The sequence below is a fragment of the Petaurus breviceps genome, unplaced genomic scaffold, assembly GCF_028583685.1.
Source record: "Petaurus breviceps papuanus isolate PSGF00001 unplaced genomic scaffold, PetGlider_PUasm1.0 138, whole genome shotgun sequence".
Lineage (NCBI taxonomy): Eukaryota > Metazoa > Chordata > Mammalia > Diprotodontia > Petauridae > Petaurus > Petaurus breviceps.
In genome coordinates, this window is record NW_027185694.1 from 23,501,905 (window position 1) to 23,523,351 (window position 21,447).

Here is a 21,447-nt window from a genome sequence, read left to right on the forward strand (position 1 = left end):
CATTTCCCCTGTCTGAGCCTTAGTTGCCCTGTCAATAAAATGGGGATGATAACATTTACATGATCAACCTCATATTATTGTTCTAAGAAACAGTGTTCTTTGAATCTTAAAGGGCTATATAAATGGCATTTGGCATTATTATTGGTTACCAAATTACCATGTCTGGAAGAAAATGCTGCAGTTGGCTATACCACCCTTCCCAGTCCAGTATAATCAAAGGTCAAAGTTTGGGCTCAGGAGTTTGTGAAAAATGGTGATTCTGGTGAGCCCATACCTTATCATTACATAACTGTCTCCTAGACACAAAGTCCAGAGTATACTTGCACGGTTAATGTTTTAGGTATTGCAGGTTCCTAATTTTAGGAGTTTGAATGGCTAGAACTTTGATTTGGCTTGTTGTCCACATACAAAAGGCCTAGATAGTGGAGAGTGGAAATATACCAGTAATTCAGAGTTGAACCCAAATCATAAAATCTCACAGTTGGTAAGCTCTCCTGGGATAAGGTATGGACTATTTCTTCAAGAAGCTGGATGTTAGAGAGAGAAATGGAAGGAAAGAGAAAGAAGGAGGGGAAGAGAGAGCCAGAAAATGTCCAGATAACTGAAGTATTCCCCATTCCTGTTTTATTATTGATACCAAAGTTTATATGTCAAGCTCTTCCTCCCTGTGTCCAAGTAGTCTGTGTACACCTTTGACACTGTTGCTTCTGCTTTGCCCCAGTTAATCTTACCTTAATGACATCCATCATATTCTTTCCTTTTACTATTGGATTTTCTCTTCTAAGTATTTCTTTTTTATATAAATTTCTTTTGCCCTCTTTTTTTGATATTTTGATAGTCTGTGCCTTTTATTTATTTATTTTTAAAGCAATTGGGGTTAAGTAACTTGCTCAAGGTTACATGGCCAGGTGTTTCTGGGTGGGTGCTAAGTGTCTGAGCCTGGATTCGATCCCAGGTCATCCTGACTCTGGGGCCTGTGCTCTTACTCGCTGTGCTACATGGCCGCCCCAGTCTGTGCCTTTTAAATAAAATTTATGCATCCAGAGGTGTACTCTAAATAGTAGACCAATCTTACCAAGTCTCAGTGACTTCTATGATGTTATTTTCCCGCCCTTCCTTAGGATCATCTCACTGCTTGGTCCTCATACTTTTCTCATCTATATTTTGTCTCATCTCGCCCCCCCCCCAACCAACACTCCCATTTCTCCTAGACCTCATAATTATCTTTCCTGTTTGCTTTTGATTTTAGATCCTTTCCAGGATTATTATTGTTGTTATTAATATTTTCTCATTCTTGTTCAGGGAAAGAGTTGTTAAATTGTCATAGGATCATAGAACCTCAACGCTGGAAGAGATCTCAGAGAGGTCTCTGTCTAAGCAGGAATCCCATCCATAACATTCCTGACAGATAGTTAGACAACCTCTGTGATACCAAGAAGCCTGGGCTCCTCATGTTGCAGAGAATGAAGAGTGGACCCTAAGTGGCTTAGTAAGGACATTTGGAAGAGGAATTAGATTTATTCCATGTGACTCCAGAGGATAGGACTAGGAACAATGAGTGGATGTTATGGTGAGGTACATATTAACTCAGTATAAGAAAGAAAATGGAATACATCTTTAGAGATAGTAAAATCTTCTCACTGGGAGGAGTCTTCAAGTAAGGCCAAGGGACCACCTGTCAGGAATGCTTTGAGATTCTATGAATCGTTCACCCTTGGGGAAGCTTGACTTTGAGTCAGTGTTAAAACCCAAAGGATAACATTCAGCTCTCTTCTATGCTTCAGTGCCATTTGAAGAAACCAAAAACCACAGGTCCCTGTGGTGCCCCTCACTTCTCTGAATAAGGTGAGGACAGGTCTAAGGAAATTAGAGTCCTGGGGTAGGACATCTTTAGTTGTAACCTGTGTGTCAGCTTGAATTATTTTGAGGTTACGGAAACACCTATCTACTTTTCTGGTATTTTCTTTTCTTTCCTTGATTAGTGATCAGAGAAAGAGAACTCTAGTTAGCCAAGTGTTTGGGGAGCAGTCAAATCTGCCTATCCTGGCAATGAGGGATCTTTTAGATTGGCTAAGGAGGATCATGGGATTATAGAACTGCAAAAGAACTCCCAAATAGCTGAGTCCTTTATCTGAGTAACTTTTGAAGAATGGATACAATTCTCATCTGGACCCACAAGCATGTGACTGTCAGCAGTGTTGGTATGGAGTATACCTACCTTAGAGAGAATCAGGATGTGCCAGTCTGGGTCTGAAGACTTTATTTAAGGATTTGGCTAGAAAGCTAAAGTTTTACTGGATCAATAACAAAGACAACAAAAATCATATGATTATCTGAACAGATGAATAAAAAGCTTTTGACAAAATTTAATAGCCATTCTTATAAAAAACACTAGAAAGCATAGGAGTAAATGGAACCTTTCTCCTTTTTTCGGAAGGCAAGGCAGTTGAGGTTAAGTGACTTGCCCAGGGTCACACAGCTAATTAAGTGTCAAATGTCTGAGGCCTTATTTGAACTCAGGTTCTCCTGACTCCAGGGTCGGTGCTTTAATCACTGTACCACCTAACTGCCCTGAACCTTTCTTAAAATAAGTACTACCTATCTAAATCCAAGAGCAAGCATTATTTGTGATGAGGGTTAGCTAGAAGCCTTTCTCATAAGTTCAGGGGTGAAAGAAAGAAGAATGTCTATTGTAACCACTATTATTCTATATTGTATTAGAAATGCAATAAGCATTAATAATTAATATAGCAATAAGACAAGAAAAAGAAATTGAAGCAATACAAATAGGCAGTGAGGAAATAAAGCTTTTCCTCTTTGCAGATGATATGATGGTATACTTAGAGAACACTAGAGAATTTGTTAAAAGACTAGATAGAACAATTAGTAACTTTAACAAAATTGCAGGTTATAAAATAAAACTACAGAAGTCATTAGCATTTCTATATACCAACAAAACCCAGCAGGAAGAGATAGAGAAATTCCATTTAAAATGACATCAGACATAAAATACTTGGGAGTCTGTCAAGACAAACCCTGGGACTTATGTGAACACAATTATATGAACACTTTTCACACAAATCCAGATCTAAATAATTTGAAAAATATTCATTGCTCATAGGCAGGCTAAACCAATATAATAAAAATAATAATTCTTCCTAAATTAATTTACTTATTCAATGTATATCAAACTACCAAAGAATTATTTTATAGAGTTAGAAAAAATATAGCAAAATTCATTTAGAAAAACAAAAGGTCAAGAATCTCAAAGGAATCAATGAAAAAATTGTGAGGAAAGGGAGCTTAGCAGTACTGGGTTTCAAATTATATTACAAAGTGGTATTCATCAAAACAAATTGATCCTGGCTAAGAAATAGAGTGGTGAATCAGTAGAATAGATTAAGTACACTGTAGTAAATAACCATACCAATCTAGTGTTTGACAAACCCAAAGATCCAAGCTTTTGGGGCAAGAACTCACCATTTGACAAAAATTACTGGGAAAACTGGCGAGCAGTTTGGCAGAAAGTAGGCATAGACCAACATCTCACACTGTATACCAAGATAAGGTCAAAATGGGTACATGATTTAGACATAATGGGTGATAGAAGCTAATTAGGGGAGTATGATAGAATGTACCTGTCGGCTTTATGGAAAAGGGAAGAATTTGTGACCAAACGAGATAAAGAGGATTATGGGAAGTAAAATGGATAATTCTGATTACATGAAATTAAAAAAATTTTTGCACAAACAAAACCAGCGCAGCCAAAATTAGAAGAAAGGAGAAACGGAGAAAACATTTTTATAGCAAGTTTCTCTGATAGAGGCCTCATTTCTCAAATACATAGAGAATTGAGTCAAATTTATAAAAATAAGCCATTTTCCATTTGACAAATGGTTAAAGGATATGAACAGGCAGTTTTCAGAAGAAGAAATCCAAGCTATCAATAGACACATGAAAAAATGCTCTAAATCACTATTGATTAGAGAAATGCAAATTAAAACAACTCTGAGGTGCCACCTCACACCTATCAGATTGGCTAATGTGACAGAAAAGGTAAATAACAAATTTTTGAGGGGGGAAGATGAGACAATTGGGGTTAAGTGACTTGTCCAAGGTCACACTTGTGTCAAGTGTCTGAGGCTGGATTTGAACTCAGGTCCTCCTGACTCCAGGACTGGTACTGTATTCACTGTGCCACCTAGCTGCCCCATAAATAACAGTTTTGGAGGGGATGTAGAAAAATGCCTACACGAATGCACTGTTGGTCGAGTTGTGAACTGGTCTAACCATTTTGAGAACAATTTGAAGCTACATCCACAGGGCTATAAAACTTGCAATACCTTTGACCTAGCAATACCATTACTAGGTCTGTATCCCAAAGAAAACAAATAAAAAGAACATATATGTATAAAAATATTTATAGTAGCTCTTTTTATGGTGGCAAAGAACTGGAAATTGAGGGGATGCCCATCAGTTGGGGAATGGCTGAGGAAGTTGCGTTATATGATTGTGATGAAATACTGTTGTGCTATAAGAAATGATGAGCACTATGGGTTTGGAAAAACCTGGGAAGATTTATATGAACTGATGCAAAGTTGAAGTGAGCAGAACCCAGAGAACATTGTACCCAGTACAGCAATATTGTAACAGTTATCAAATGTGAAAGACTTGGCTATTCTGATCAATATGATGATTCAAGACAGTTCCAAAGAACCCATGATGAAAAATGCTGGCTGCTTCCAGGGAGAGAGCTGATGATCTCTGAGTACAGATTAAAGCATACTTTTAATTAAAACATTTTTTTTTGGCAACATGGCTAATGTAGAAATGTCTTATATGACTTCACATGTATAACTTATCATATTGCTTGCCTTCTCAATGGATTGAAGAGGTGTGGGAGGGAGAGAATATGGAAATAAAAAAATTTGAAAACAGGAATGCAAATATATATGTATGTATGTGTATGTCTATATGCATATAGACATACACATACATACCCGTACACACATATATATTTAAAGAAAGCTAAGGCGTTCCACAGTTTGGGATGGGGTAGATGTCTATGTGTAGATAAATAATCAAAGATGCCATTTGAGACAACTTTCCAACATATTTGTGTGACCTAGGGCTATTGGCCCAGGACAGTAGAGTGGAAAGAACTCAAGATGGGGTTTGGTTCGACTCCAGTTCTGCCACTTATTATTGATGTTCTTGGCCAAGAGACTTCATTGAGGCTTTGTTTCTTCATCTATAAAATGATGAGGTTGGACTAGATGACCACTAAGAGGCCTTCATCTCTAAGCCTATGGAATCCTAAGGAATTTCACCTTTCTGATCTCAGTTTCCCCATATGTCAAATGGGGCTAATAGCATTTGTACTGCCTATCCACAGGAATGCTATGAAGAAAGAATTTTATGAACCAAAGAACTCTATGTCAATATAATTGGACAATTATTGCTTTTCTACTTTTTCTTTGTTAAAAACCAAATCATACAAAACACCCTCTCCCCACCTCTAACCTTAGAAACCCATTCTTGTGATGTGGAGTGTATATTGATGGGTGTATATGAGAAAGAAGAAAGTAGTTGCTAGGACCAGCATCAAGAGAGTTAGTGATTATGGATCAGGCTGGGGTAGATCTCTGAATCCATGGGATTCAGAGGAAGGCCTGTGGGTCTCCTGGCTTAGGTTGTGAGTTCAGGGATCAGTGTAGAAAGTGGTGAAAGGTAAAGGCCTTGAGGTCAAAGCCACTGGGTCCCTTGCTTGGTGGCAGAGGACCTAACACCAGGCAGCTTGTGGAGGGTCAGTGAACCCAAGACCTAGGATGGGATCCTCTATGTGGATGTGATGGCACCCTGGGATCATCTTTCTAGGGGTCCTAAAGTGGACATAAAGAACAAGACAGGGCAGAAAATAGGGAGGGGAAATCCCTCATTTCACAGCATCATAGTCTCTCATAATCACATTATTTCATAATATAGTTATCCTTTTTGCATCATGGGGGTTAGGGGTGTGGCACTCCTGCGATCTGGAAAATCTGCATAAAATTTTTTGGCCCTCCCTTTGTACCAGAGAAGAAGTCTGAATTATTATGTATCCAAAGATAAAATATGTTGATGTTATACAATACTGTACATGTCTTTTATGCATTTCCAAGTTTCTAAACTTTCTGTGGTGTTTGCTGGCCTTCCTGTATTGTCTGTAGCTTCTGCAAAACTTCCCCAAGATTCCCATTTAATTTCTTATACTGACCCATGATATATCAAAACCACGATGAGGAAAATCTTAATGTGGAAGGGATAACTGTAGTTGGAAGGAACCCTTAGAGGCTCTGTAGTAGAACCTGTACAAGGAATTCTTTCATTTCTGATAAGTAGTCATTCAGCATCTCTGAAAGATCTCCAGTGATAGGGAAACCACTCTCCTGAGGCAGTTTATTCTACTGTTGGATAACTCTAATCATAGGAAGTCACTTCTACCCATTGCTTCTCATTCTGCTTTCTAGGATCCAGGCTCCCATTTGAATTTTTGGAGCCGGGGGAAGGGAAGATAGGATGCAGAGAACTGTGGCTTATTGAGGGTCCTTGAAACCTTCCTGTCTATGCAGGGATCATTCCAGGGGCAATGAGGAGCTGGTGCAGCTGTGTCCAGGGCTTCGGGTGTATGGTGCTGATGAGCGTATTTGTGCTTTGACACACAAGTTGACTCACAACCAGGAGCTCAAGGTACTGTGGCTGCCCAGGGGGCAGGGCAGAGTGAGCTGTTCCCTTCTGTCCTTACCTCCTTAACTATTCCTTTCCTCCTTTCAGATGTCCTGTGTCTCAAGTGTGCCACCTTACCTTCCCCCCATTGCTTAGCCCTGGGAAGTTTCAGGGTTAATTAGGCTGTTGGGCTGGAAGCAGGGGCCAAGAGTTATCAGGCACACAACAAATAGGTCACTGCTAACTAATCCCCTTAGTGTGACCATTTCTGAGTGTCACCACTCTGAATGGGAGACATAAGGGAGATAGGATTTACACTTGGAAAACAGAAAGGAACAAGGCATATCAGAGTATGACCAAGTTGCCCACGGGCACGGAGGGATGCGGAGAAAGGGCAGTGAGCATAGATTGGATGCCCAAAACTCCGTGGTCCTGCTCATATTTTCTTGTGTGACCTTGGGTAAACCGCATGGATTCTCTGTTCTTATGTGTTTCTATCAGTCCTTTGTGAAGAACCACGTGGCAATAAAAGAGATAGTCTGTTGTTGGCTCAGGTCTGGGTAGTTTCCAAGCAGGTGAGATAAGCTCTGACCAGGAGGGGGCATCACTGAGCCTTGTAATGAGTTGGTGAAATCTCAGATCTCAGGATAGAAGAGGGTTGTAAAGGATGAGCTAGCTCTCTTTCAGTCGGAGGCAGTGCGGTGCAGTGGGAATAGCACTAGGCCTCAGTTCTGCTTTCACCTTGTGATCTTGAGCAAGCTGACCTAGGAAGGCCTCATTATCTCTATCAAAGCAAAGGAATTGGACTAGATTATCTCGGAGTACCTTCCTACTCTGACTTTCTGTATTTCTAAGACCAGCCAAAGTCCAGAAGGCTTCATGGTTTACCCTTTTATATAGAGTGGGTTCTGGAAAGTAGGGGGAATGATACCACCAAGCCTGTCTTCAGAGATCTGCCATTGTCCCGGGTGAGGCGGGCAGGGACATAAACTTGTCTTAGTCTTGTTTCCTTCCTACTGGGTGTCCTCCTTTCTCCCTTGCACTGGGTCTGTGTTGGAACTTGACCCTGGCCCACTGGCCTCCTGCCATGAAGGTGAGAGAGAAGGGTGTGGGATAGGGGTCACAGATACTATCTCAGACAACCGGGGAGCACACCTTGGGGCAGGGGTTGGGGCAGGGGTGACAGGGTAAGGGGAGGGAGAACTAGGAAGGCTCCAGGCATTCCTGGCCCTTCCCTTCCCTCTGCAGTTTGGAGCCATCTGGGTGCGGTGCTTGCTCACACCCGGCCACACCTTGGGCCACATGTGTTACTTCATGTGGGAAGACAACTGTCCAGATGCTCCAGCTGTGTTCTCAGGTACCTGGAGGCGCTTGTTTGTTCTGCATAGGCTTAGGAGCCAGGGTGAGCAAATGGGAGGGAGGACTCTGGTTTTCCTTTGGGATTGTGCATTCTCCTTTGGCTGATGCTGATGTGTGTGGGTGTCTTGTCCCAATGGGACCATTCCAGCAGCCATAGCATGACAGTTTTGTCCACCTCCTGCCATCTGGGCTTGTGTGTGTCTGTGTGTCTCTTCTCTGTATTGTGTCACTCTACATGATGTCCCTTTCCCCTGGCAACTAGAAAGAACTTCCAACCTCTTTCCCTGAACAGGCGATGCCTTGTTCATCGGTGGTTGTGGCCGACTCCTGGAGGGGACAGCAGAACAAATGTACCGAAGCCTCAATGAGACACTGGGGACTCTGCCCAAGGAAACTGTGAGCGCCCACTCTCAGCCTGCTTTCCTTCCCTCGCATTTCCTCTTGCATCTTATCACATTCTTCCTTTGGAGCCTGAACCTTCCCCATTAGGAGGCTTTAGGCAGAGCTGGGGATGAGCTCTCTGATATCTGTCTCCTTGGTTTCTTTGGCCTTATTGAGTGACAGCCTGACTGGGGCCTGACACTTCCAGACCTCTGGGGTAAGTCCCAAAGGGCCCTGCAGCATGGGACTCAGGGAAAGTGAGAGGACAGGAGAGCCAACAGTCCAAATCTGTAGAGGTCACCTAATTTGTATCTGTGAGGGACAGATGACTTAGGTTTGTCAGGCATGGCTGGCAAACAGAGCCTAGAACCTAGCTCAGTAGTCCCTTGATCAGTCAGCTCCATGCCTGCCCTCATTTGGAAGCTGAGGCTTTGCCCCTGGGTGTCAGGGGATGCATTAAACAGAGAAAAATGAAGAGAATGAAATAGCTTGAGTATGCAGCCTTCCTGTCCAGGCCTATAACCTTGCTGGAACTATGTAAAAATACACTTGTTCACCATAATTGAAGCAAATGGTTAATATCCATTCGTCCTTCTGTTGTATCTAGGAATGCTGTTTCTTTTTTTTTTTTTTAAGCAATTGGGGTTAAGTAACTTGCCTAAGGTTACACGGCCAATTATTTTGTGTGGGTCCCGAGCATCTGAGGCCGGAACCGATGCCGGATCCTCCTGACTCCAGGGCTGGCGCTCTTACTCACTGAGCCACCTAGCTGCCCCTGGAATGCTGTTTCTTGGATAGCCAAATAATAATGATATACTTAATCCTTTCTGCTTACTTTCCCAAAGTTGGAGCATTCTTGGGAGACCAAATAGCTGGCTATATTCATCTGTATAACATGTAACTTTTGCCCTGTGTTATAAATATTATGGGCCAGTCTTTTAATTTGTTCAATAGGATTTGTTTTCTGAAACATGTCTCCAGCAGTGGAGACAGGCTGTCTTGAGCTAGCCTTATTTTCTCACCTGTTTACCCTTGTAGATAACATATTTTTTTTTTTTTTGGCAGAGGGAGTAACTGTCAAAGTTAATTAAAGGTCAGATGAGGATTAGAATCAGGATTCACTCTGTGGCTAGGATTAGGGTTTAGTCTGGGACCAGGATTGGAGGTCATTTTGTGATTGGGGTTAGGGGCTCAGTGTATGTACAGGAATAAACTCATTAATTTAGATGGGGTTTTCACCTATAAATCTCCAAGACTAGAAATGTTACCTAGACCTACAAGGTTAAATATTGGAATATTTTAGTCTTGGGTTTTAGTCTATACTATCTCTTTGATCCTATGTGTGATTAATCTAGGCTCTTGGTTTTTCTCTCTTTTTCCTCTGTCTATAGTCCTACAACCAGTATCCCAGTATCCATTCTAGAGAGCCAGTCTACGATTAGAAAGGGGGAGAAACAGACAAGTTTAATGGCAGCAATTAGAGAGAGAGAGAAAGAGAGAGAGAGAAAGAGAGAGAGAGAGAGAGAGAGAGAGAGAGAGAGAGAGAGAGAGAGAGAGAGAGAGAGAGAGAGAGAGAGAGAGAGAAGATGGAGACTCATAGTTGTTGGTCAACAAAAGGTTTGGGAAATCCCAACCTATCTGCATGTATGACAGACATTGGGCTGATGTGCCACCATATTGTCCCCAGCTGAGCTTATTTTTGGGGTGGTTTGGAACATCCTTCTTTTGTTGGCTGGATGTGCCAGGGCAAAATCCTGGCAATATGGAACCCTAAGCATCTCTTCCTTTCCCTTTGCAGAAAGTATTCTGTGGGCATGAGTACACTGTCAGGAATCTCAAGTTTGCTTTGAAGGTGGAGCCTGATAATGAAACTGTGAAAACAAAGTTGGCTTGGGCCAAAGTAAGTATTATAAGAATTTGGGAAGACAAATGGATTATCAAGGCAGTATTGGGAAGAAGTAAATGGAGATATTAAGCCTGTTTTGAAACTAAGGACTTAGAAAATGCAATGGGGAAAGAAATTTATTTTATATAATATATCCCTTTGGTATTTACAAATCAGAACTAGCAGTCTCATTTTATTATCCAAACTTTAGCAAAATATCTAAAAAAGGAGGCATGCTGGTCAATTTGTTAAGATTTTAGAAATCTCAGGTAACAGATATAAAGATTTGCAAAAACACTTTAGAATTGCTTCCCAAAGATGATGGTGACAAATTCCCTTAGGCCTTTATTTCATGGAACACTGGGAAATAAACAACAATATATTTCAGCTCTCTCATTTTTGCTTTGTAGAAATAAAGCAAAACAACTGATATCTCAGGAACACCTGGATAAAAGATTGTTTTATCATTGCTCCTCCCTGTCTTCTTACATTGAGTGGGATGCTTGTCTCCATAGTAATGGTCCATGTCAGGGACAGGGGCCCTTGGCAACCTGATGCTTCAAAGGCAAGGGTTTTATTGGGTCTGGGCTATCAAGAACCCATATGTAAATCTGGGAGAGGTCTTGCAAAGAAATTGTCAGTACCTGGTCAGTCCATTCAACTGGACTCTTGCTTTCAATCAAGATCATCCTTGTCTTGGCTAGCACTCTGACTCCTCTGTGCAATTACTAATGGACATTTAGTGCCAAGATATGATGACCCAGGTTAGAGTGAGTTTCCTCAACTCACTACAATCAGTTTTCTCTCATTTGGGGTTCCTGTGGAGGATACTTTCCTTTTCTGGTCCTTAGTACCCTGACCCTGCTGGCACAGAGTAGGGATGTTAATGATTGTTAGACATTTGAAAGACAGGGGACTAGGGCATATAGTTCTGACTGTCCCTTCCTTTGTATGAGTCGACACAATAGATGTTCTCCAGTATCTCCACCACTAATCAGTCCCTTTCATAGTCACATCTGAATTTTCCCTCCTTGTGGCTGAAGTTTCCCTCCTTGTGGTAACCAATAGAATCTAATTTACCTCCCGAGCAGAAAATCCTTCCTGGTGCCCCACAGAAATGCTTTCTTCACATTTTGCTTATTGTCTCCCAGAGGAGAGCAGAGTGAGCGCCAACAAGAGCTTTTTATAATCCCTGTTCATCATAACTTGTTCCATTAGGGACTTTAGTAGGCAATTTAATGAGTTGTTGTGGTAGAAGAAAGTAATCACTAGCAGACACAGTTATCCAGCAAGCCCTACTTACAGCCAGTTCTTGAGCTCCATCTCTCCTTTGAGAACTTCATGCCATAATGAAGTTTCAGAGTAGAGCTTTGGCAAAGGAGAATTTTTAAGCCTTGCTAATTACTAACAAGTTGTATGTCAGCTTATGGGTTTACCTTAATATCTGATAGTTATTCATAACTACCTGGATACCTCTGGCCTATATTTTTTTTCTCCCTTCTCCTTTCATTCCTTCAGTGTTTTGATGATTCTTCTGTCTTCTCGCATTAGAATTTTTCACCTTCAGATCCCCTCAGCTCTTTTATCTCAGTTTCTTTTACTCTATTGGCTTTTGCGTCTCTCATCCCTTGTTCCCTGCCAATTCTTTTTGCTTGGTTCCCCAATACTAGTGTGTTGAGCTGGGTTAGACACCTAGAAGGCAGCTATACTAGTCTTTTTACCATACTTAGCCCCTAGTATATTTCTGTTATATTGCATTGGGCTTATGCTACAATAACCCTCATCCGATGCTGCTTAGACGTGGGGGGTGTTTCTAGGCCCTTCTTGGACCCATTAGCCATTTTCATTGTCCTCTCCTTCGAGCACGAATAGGGCTGTAGTAGCATATTGCCATTAATTTCTTCTTGTCTTTCCTTTTGGACATTGGGCCATTGTGTTGTGAAAGGAGCAGAGGCTAGGGTTAGGTCCCTGTGATTACTAGCTTTTCTCCAGAATGGGTGGAAAGCTGGAAAACTAGAAAGATGAGCTGAGCATTCTTTACAAAGTACCTACAGTAGCTGGTTCTGTGCCTGTAGTTTGCTTTGGCTTTTTTTGATAACAACTTAAATGTGATATGACATGTGGAAAAAATCATCACTGAACCTGTTATTGTTCCAGGCTAGAGATGATGACGACATCCCCACAGTGCCTTCGACCCTAGGAGAGGAGTTTCACTATAATCCTTTCCTGAGAGTAGTGTAAGTATTTTCCTTTTGGCTGGGTTTGCTTCAGCTCTGTAATATGGAACATACTCCACATGTGTACATGCTCCCTTGGCCTCCACTCTGACCTCTTCCTCTGTCCCTCCTTCCTCCCTCCAGCTGAGCCTTACTACTGCAGGGAAGTGCTCTACCTTCAACCCATCTCTTAGGTGTCCAGGGACTGCTGGGACTTCTGAATCCAGCACTAGGTATTTTCAATTGAAATCCTGTTTTGAAAAACACTTGTCTTTAGTTTGAGAAATGAGCAGCTTCCATGGGACACTGATGGCATTTTTGTCCCAGGAGTTTTCATCACGGTTATTGTGGGCCAGGAATGTCAGCTTAGTAGTTGAGTGAGAAAATCCACACTGGAACAAACAACATGCTAAGAATGAGAAAACTTCTAGATAGGAGAGCCTGGTGGCAAGTAGCTGGGGGTTTTTTTCCTCAGGGCTTAAGTCCTACCATGGCAATAATTTGGCCAGTAAGTGATGTCTTTTGGGGACCATTTGCTGCACTAAGAGGAGTGTCCTTGGAAACAGTGGGGCTTATCAAATTTCTAAGCATAAAGTGCTGCTTGACGCTCTGCTCTATCATGTGTGGACTTTGTCATGAGGACGTTCAGTAAACCTGAAAAATAATGGTCATAGAACTGTAAAATGGGCAAGGACTGAGAGGGCTTTGTTTTGAGGAAACTATTAGGTCTGTGAAAACTCAATACAGCCTATATTCTTTCCCTTCTTAGCCTTTTCCTTGATCTCTAGATCATATTTGGAAGGTCTTTTAGAGTGTTCCAGGTCAACTTCTGATCCAAAGTATAAATCAAGTCTATAGCATCCATAAGTAGTCATTCAGTCTCTACTTGAATGCCTCTGGTAAAACTCAGTGCTTCATGGTAGTGCCCATCGCCTGTCTCATTTTTGGAGAAAAATTGTTAGGAAGTTCTTCCTTGAAATGACCTGAGATCTATATTCTTGTTACTTCTTGTTTTTTCTCTTCCTCCACCAGCTCCTCCCCAGGGTAAACATCCCTAGTTTTTTCAATATATCCTCATATGGCACAAGCTTGAGATCCTTCACCATCCAGTTGCACACCTTTGGACATTTTCCAGCTCATCTGTATCCTTCCTAAAATGTAATGCCAAGAAATGAATGCCATAACCCAGATATGGTTCAATGAGGGCAGGATATAGCAGGACTTTTTCCTTCCCTTTTTTTGGTGTTGTGTATTTTTTAATGGAGCCTAAAGTTGTACAGAGGTAGTGTTGTGGAGTAGAAGGTTAGCCTTGGAGGTGAGATGGGAGTTTGAGTCCCACCTCTGACACACATTGACTTGTGACCTTGGGAAAGTCACTTACCCAGAAAAATTTTCTAAGATTGAGTGGAAGAACATTTTTCAATCTGCATTGATAGAGGAACTTTTCCCACTGGGAATCTCATATTCCAATGAAATCTAGGTCTTGGTTGCTATATCATATTGAGACTATTATCAAACCTCCAGATCTTTTTTCTGATTGTTTCCTAGCCATCTCATACTTGTGAAGTTTTATTTTTTAAATTCAGGTGCCATTAGGGCTCATTTTATCAGATTCGGTTCAGTTATTGAGTCCACATTCCTCCTCATGCCCAGAAAGAACATGGTTTTGTCAGATGTTTTGCTTAAATCTAGCTAAAGTACATATATGTCTTACTCCCCTGATCTAGAAGTCGTATCACTTCCTTGGAAGAAGATATCATTCTCATTCACTCATTCAGGACAGGAGCAAAATAAAGTGTTGAATTTCTCTGTCTTCAGTTACCACGGTCCAATCTACCATAAGTAACAAGGGTCCTATCCCTTCCTTGATCCCGCTCTTTTCGCAGTCCAGCGTTTCCCCCCCAACACTTTTATTGTTGTGCTTCATATTCTATACCTTCCTTTAACTTCCATACGTTCAGGCTCCTGAAGCTCTTCTTACAGGTCTGTGCCACACTTCTGTATCCATCTTCCATTGCTTTGACCTTGTTTTCAGAATTTCGATGTTTGTTTTTTTAAATTATAAGCTGGTTGGTGAGTGCTCAAGTGCATTCACATCTGTCCTTTTACACAACTGTTTTTCCTTCTCACTGAAATTGTTTCTCTTTTTCTGCAGAATTTCGTTCTCAAGAACTTCCAGGTCCTCCTGGACTGCATTCCTTTGCAGCATTTTAGTCTGTGGCATCCTGTCATTTCCTGAACCCTTTGATATCTGCACTCCCCAAATCTCAGGTGTATATTAGATGTTCCACTTTCCACGGGCAGCTAGGTGGTGTGCGGTACAGAGCACTGGACCTGGTGTCATGAAACCTGAGTTCACATTCAGCCTCTGATTCTTACTAGCTGTGTGACCCTGAGTAAGTCACTTCCCCTCTGTTTGCCTCTGTTTCTTCATCTATAAAATGGGGATAATAATAGCCCCTCCCTTGCAGGGTTGTTGTGAAGATGACATGAGGTAGTATTTCAAAGATCTTTGTAAAACCTTATGGTGCTATATATAAATGCTAGCTTTTGTTATTACTAATTATTACAAATTCCGGATTTCAAAATTTCAAGGTTCCCATCGTTTCCACTCCAGTAGCCAGTTTCTGTTTTTTCTTTAAGATATGCTTCAGTTTGTCTGTTTCCTGGCTACAATACAGTGTTCAAAAATGGCCACAGTGGTCCTTAGGGAGCATGACCAAGTAGACAACAGGACAGTAGGCTTTTCTTGGTGAAGTTAAAGATCACATTTGTTCTGTTGGTCACTGTGTCGAGGTACGTTGAGCTTGCATCATCTCACCCCACCAAGTTCTTTTTTTCTTCTATGAACTACTCCGTAGCCACATCCCACCTATTCAGGCCCTAGTGCCCACTGTCCCAACCCTTTTCCTCAGAGGAATGCTCTACTACTTTATTGCAAAGAGAAGAGATTAGGAAGGAGGGGAAGAGGCACTGAGAAGTGTGGACCGAGTTGAGTTTTTACAGGCCTAGCAATTTCCAAGGCAGAAATGATTGGTGTTGGAGATAGTTTAGTCTTCCTATACTGCTGTTACGTATGAGATTCTTCCCAAACAGGAGAAAGTCAGACCCTGTGAGGAGGAAGCAGCTGCTTGTCTTTCAAGCAATCATGATGTGTTTCCATAGGTACCATCATGTGAAAGACAATCCAGTAAGGGTCAGAGGCAGAAGAGATGCTGATGAGGCCTGCACAGCTGTCTTCCTGACAATAATAATACAGAAATCTTCTGCCTTCCTGGGGCATGTGTTTCAGGATGTGACCAAGAACCTCCCAAGACTTGTTAAACCTGATTACTACTTACTTCTTGTGAATGACATGGCAAAAATAATATTGCCAGAAGAAATCTAGAAAACATTGCTAAGGATTATGAAATCTTGGTTAAGAAACTGAAAACTTAAGGGCCTGGAGGTATTTTCTTTCATGCTGCTGACTAAAGGCAGGTTCAGAAGAGAAAGGCAGATTTGGGGAGCGAAAGGCTGGTTATGAGATGTCTGAGGAGGGGATTTAGATTTGTAGACTGTAGCTTAAAATGCAGAAATAACACCAAGAGCTGGTAAAAATATTTGTTTGTAGTATTATAAATTGAATAAAAAGGAACTACATATGTATATCCACCAAGCTAGATACCAGGGAGAGTAACTCCAGTGAAGGAAAAGTAGCATTGGAGACTTCCTAGGATTTCATGATAAAATAAACATTCAGGACATCAGATACTCATATGCAAGTGCATAGGACATAGGTAACAAGGTAAAAGATTAAATCTGACCTTGTATGTATCACTGAGATTTGGTGGGATGGAGCTGATGATCAGAATTTGGCTCTGGAAAGCTATTCCTTATCTAAAAGAGATAGGATGGGGTGGCTAGGTGGCGCAGTGAACAGAGCACCGGCCCTGGAGTCAGAAGGACCTGAGTTTAAATCCGGCCTTAAACACTTGCACTTAACACTTACTAGCTGTGTGACCTTGCGCAAGTCGCTTAATCCCAATTGCCCTGCCTTCCCCCCTCCAAAAAGCAAAAAAAAAAAAAAGAAACAGCATAGTCAGAAGGAGGAGCAGAGTAGTGATGTACCTAAAGAAGATGTGTATGTAGTGTATGTGTGATGACCAGCTTTGATAGACTGGACTCTTCTCAGTAATGCAGTGACGTGGGTCAGTCCCAAAGGACTCATGATGGAGAGAAATGTGTGCCTCCAGAGAAAGAACTAGAAAGAGCTGAGTTTATATCCAGGTGGAAGCAACATACCTGATCTTTTTCCTTCTCTTATTTGGTTTTATGTCCTCTTTACCATTTTTCATTCCAGCTGATACAATCCGTCCTTATAACCTGACTAATGTCTAATGTGAAAGTATTTACAGATCCTATACTTGACTACCGTGTTTCCCTGATAATAAGACACTGTCATTAATTTTTTTGGAAAGAAAAACACCAGAGGGCTTATTTTCAGGGGAGGGCTTATGTTGTCCTGCCTCAGCTCTCCTCTGCAGCACTGCTCTCAATGGCGCCAGCAAGCAAATCACTGGGGAAGAACAGGATGACGCGCTCACTGCTGCAGCTCTGATTGGATGCAGCTCGGAGCGAGGCATGCGTTTCACGGGGGGGGGAAGGGGGGACGGTGCATACAGAGGGTACTGTAATGTAGCGTGTAGCGCAGGGGATCACCTTCACTACAGTAGCAATCTCAATAGGGCTTATTTTCGGGGGAGGGCTTATTTTAGAGGAATCTTACACAGTAAGGGGAGGGCTTATTTTCGGGATAGGTCTTATTATCGGGGAAACACGGTATATGCCGCCATGGCCATGGCGGGGAGGGGAGGGAGGGGGACAAAGTGTGAAACTCAAGGAATTGTGGAATTGAATCCTGTAAACTAAAAGGAAACAAACAGATTAATTAAAAAAAAAGTTGAAAGAAAAAAAAAAGATGTGTATGTTCACCTGAAGAAATCCAGGCATTAGAATCAGGGGAAGAATTGGTAAGGAGCACATTTAGGTGAAGAACAAGAGAAAAATAAACAGTATCGTCAATGGGCTATTGTATTGCAGACCACTTGGAAAGAGGAAATAGATTGAGTTCATAGGCAAGATGTAGAAGTAATAGGGCATTTCAGTTAACTGGACATCTGCTGGAGTTCTCCAGCAAAAGGAGAACAACTAATAAGTTCTTGATGTTTCCTAATGATAATTCCATTCTCTAGAAGTGGGAGGAAACGGGGCAGGTAGGTGGCAGTGAATAGAGCACTAGCCCTGGAGTCAGGAGGACCTGAGTTCAAATGTGGCCTCAGACACTTGACATACTTACTAACCGTGTGACTTTGGGCCAGTCACTTAGCCCCAACTGCCCTCCAAAAAGCAAAAAAAAAAAAAATAAAAGTGGGAGGAAACAAGAAAAACTTCTTTTCTGGACCTGATTCTCACCAAGGAACAACTGGTCACTGAATAGAAATAATGAGAAACTTACTGGGTGGAGGAGGTGGGGAAGTGATCGCTTCATTTTAGGAGGGCAAGCTGCGCAGTGTGATGTGCACCCTAGAGTCTGGGAGTTCAGATTTCAAAGGGTTCAGAGGAAGGATAGGTAGGATTTTGTGCCCTAAAATTCTATAGGGTAAGTCAGACTAAGAGGGATGACTCCAGAATGAAATTCTAAAGATGAAAATGGAAGCAGTTCTGTTGAGGAACAGAGGGTGCAGTTGTCCAAAGAAACCATTGTGGATACATAGGAAACTCAGTGAACTACAGGGGTTTAAGACAGCTACAAAAGATGAATAGTATCAGGAATGCTAAAGCTCAGAATGGGTGGGAATCAGTGAGGAAAGATAATGAGAACAAAACGGGGTGAGTTTTTTAAAGAAGAAAAAATTGAAGAAAACAGGAAGATCAAAGGAGTAAGACTGCTGCTGTGGGTGGATGGGAGGATGATAGCTGTGATGATGGGAGACAGCATGGAGCTACACAACTTTTAATTTGCTAATTTTTTTTTTCCCACAAGAGGAATATCTTTGGCCTGGAAAGGACAAAACAAACATGGCTTCTAGGGGGTTGAGGCTCAAGATGAGGAGTGGTGAGAGAGCATCTAGTTGCTTTTGATGAGTTCAGGTCCCCAGGACCAGATGAATACCAGGGTACTGTAAAAATACTTCTGAGTGTAATTGTTGCCCCACTGCCAGTAATCTTTTAAGACTGTAGTGAATGGGAGAGGTGCCACAGGATGGATTTTGAAATAAGGAAGAAAATAGTCTACAAATTAGGCAAGAGAGTCTGACTTCAATTCCTGGCAAAATTCTAGAATATAATTTTAAAAGGGATATCGAGTGAATAGTTAGAAAAGAAAACCGTGATAATAAAATCAGCATGACTTCAAGAATATGTCACACAAGCACCATGTTCTTTGATTAGACTTGTAGATGAGGGGAAGCAATGGCATTACATACACCCTTACCTACCAGACTAGTAAGTTTGCTTGAATTTCAGCAAGGTCTTTGATAAAATTACATGCTATTTTTATGGATAAGAGAGAGAGGGATGTCGATTGGAAGACAGTACATTTAGGTGATTTCAGAACCAGTTGAATGATTGGGTCCAAAAAGTAGCCATTAATTTTCCAATATCAACTTAGAGGAAGGTGTCTATTTTGGGAAAAATCTTGATCCAAGAAGCAAAATAAGAATAAAATACTGAATGAAAAGATAAAAAGTATAGCACAGTGCCAGACATATTTGCTGTGGTTTGGTCGTTTTCAGTTGTGTCCAACTCTTTGTGACCCCCTTTGGGGTTTTTTTTGGGGAGGGCAATTGGGGTTAGGTGACTTGCCCAAGGTCACACAGCTAGTTTTTGTGTTAAATGTCTGAGGCCGGATTTGAACTCAGGTCCTCCTGACTCCAGTGGAGTACCCCAGGGATCTATCTGTCTTTGGCCATGTACTGTTTTAACTTTTTTATCATTGACTTGGATAATGGCATAGGCAGTCTGCTTGAGTTTTGCAGAAGATACAAAGTTGGGGTGGATAGTTGATAAATTAGATGATAGAACCAGCCTCAAAAAATATTTGATAAACTAGAACAGAGGTCAGCAATCTCTGTGTTCTGTGTGGCCCACCACCTGTTTCTGGATGAGAAAGCTACATTTGGTGAGTGGCTGTAGTTTGCTGACCCATAGACTAGAGCATTGTGCTTAATTTGATAAGATGAATTTTAAATAGTGATATGTTTTAGATTAGGGTAAAAAATCTGGGATAGACAAATGGGTATTCCATTGGGTCTGGCTACTGATCTTAAGCAATGGAAGAAACTAGTGAATTCATAGCCTCATTAGCTAAATGCTGCCACTTTATACACTGCCACTCACCCTGATCTTTATGGGTAATCCTCGTTTACTTCATCATCTCTATTTTTCTTCAAAAATGCCACTAAAGGTTGTTTCAGAATGTACAATTTTGTTTGCTATCCCAACACTTTCTGAACCTTGATTGGATTATTTTCCATCTCTAACATTCTTATTGAACTAAAGCTACCTTTTAATTGTAGAGAAGAATCTATCCAGAAATACACTGGGAAAAAGGATCCGGTGGAGGTCATGAAAGTTCTACATACAGAAAACGACAACTTCAAAAAACCTGCAGAACCACTGGACCCTCGTGCAGTCCTTGCACTAGAGTGGGGCCTCTTGGGTTCCTTAGTGCAAAAGAAATAAAGCCAGTGAAACCAGTACTATCGATTTGGGCCCACCTCACCTTAACATTTGGCAACACTATTGCTGGGAAGAACTCTTAGGGTAGTGCATTGCTTGTTTTAAATTAACTTCTCTTGGGCTTATTTTGGCTTACTGCTGATAAGATTTTGGGGATGAATCTTTGATTTTCTTGGGAGATGGTTTCTTCCTGTAGTTGGCTAATCTGTGATTTTAATATGATTTGGCATTATGTCAAAGGGCAAAGAGCCCTGTAGCTGGAATCAGAGGACCTGCATTTGAGGCCTGGCTCCATCCCCTCCTGACTTGTTTGACCTTGGGCAAGTCATTCTACTTGTTTCATCTGTAAAATTAGGGGGACTGAATTAAATGCTCTCTGAAATCTCCTTTAGCCCTAAATTTATTGTTCTGTTGTTAATTTATCCCTTTTCTTTCTTCTTCCCTCCCTCCCTTTCTTTATTGGAAGGGCAAGAGCCACTCATGGGTTCAGTTCCAGTACTGAGGGGATGTGGAAGCTTTAATCTGTTTTTTCCAACCTGAGCTGGCTTGTCTCTCCTTTGGCAGTCTGGTGGCCCTCTTCTGGGAGTTCACCCTAATGGTGCCAGACTTGGTGTATTTGATTGGCTTTAGCCCTACTGCTCAGAACTTCTCACCTCAAATGTCGCCCCAGCCTCAGTTTCTCCAGCCTCAGGGACTACAGGTGTGCATGATCACACTCAGCTACAGCCATATTTTTTTTCTAAAAGATATTAAAATCTAGTTATAATCATAGGCTATAACCTTTCCTAACATATCACTATTGCACCTGCATTGCCTATAATATGTAAAGAAAGTGTGGAAATAAAACCCATTTTGGAAAATGGAATATGGAAGCCAAGTTGATTTTAAAAAGCTGCTTAATAGCACTGTGAGAGCTCACAACCATTTTTATGTTACTGTGCAGAACCTATTTTTAGGAATGGTGGTTTTTTTTTCAAATAAAGCTTAGAAAAGGCTTTTTTTAATTTGAAGAAAATGTCAGAAGGAAGAACTTATCCTTTAGAAGCGTTGAGTGGCTTTCTCATAGCTAAAAAAAAAAAAAAGAGCACAAAATTGTATAGAAATTCAATCATGGTTCAGCCTGACCTGCTGTATAGAAGCTACAGTTTAGAGGACTTCACCTAGCATGTTATAGTCAGA

The 21,447-nt window shown here is 41.4% G+C and overlaps 1 protein-coding gene across 14 annotated transcripts in view; it reads left to right on the forward strand.

The window, feature by feature from the left end:
- The window catches only part of HAGHL (hydroxyacylglutathione hydrolase like), a 67,418-nt gene that overhangs the window by 32,737 nt on the left and 13,234 nt on the right, over positions 1-21,447 (forward strand). For 4 of the 14 annotated variants that reach the window (XM_069108344.1, XM_069108359.1, XM_069108350.1 and 1 more), the window contains 6 exons: positions 6,612-6,729; positions 7,954-8,062; positions 8,357-8,460; positions 10,244-10,345; positions 12,488-12,567; positions 15,712-19,357. In XM_069108344.1, coding sequence (XP_068964445.1) covers positions 6,612-6,729; positions 7,954-8,062; positions 8,357-8,460; positions 10,244-10,345; positions 12,488-12,567; positions 15,712-15,934 — 736 coding nt within the window. In that variant the 3' untranslated portion in view covers positions 15,935-19,357. Of the gene's footprint in view, positions 1-6,611; positions 6,730-7,953; positions 8,063-8,356; positions 8,461-10,243; positions 10,346-12,487; positions 12,568-12,690; positions 12,877-13,578; positions 13,762-14,701; positions 14,943-15,711; positions 19,360-20,105; positions 21,134-21,447 lie in introns of those variants that run through there. The other 10 variants (XR_011172471.1, XM_069108389.1, XM_069108403.1 and 7 more) reach the window with 8 other exon arrangements.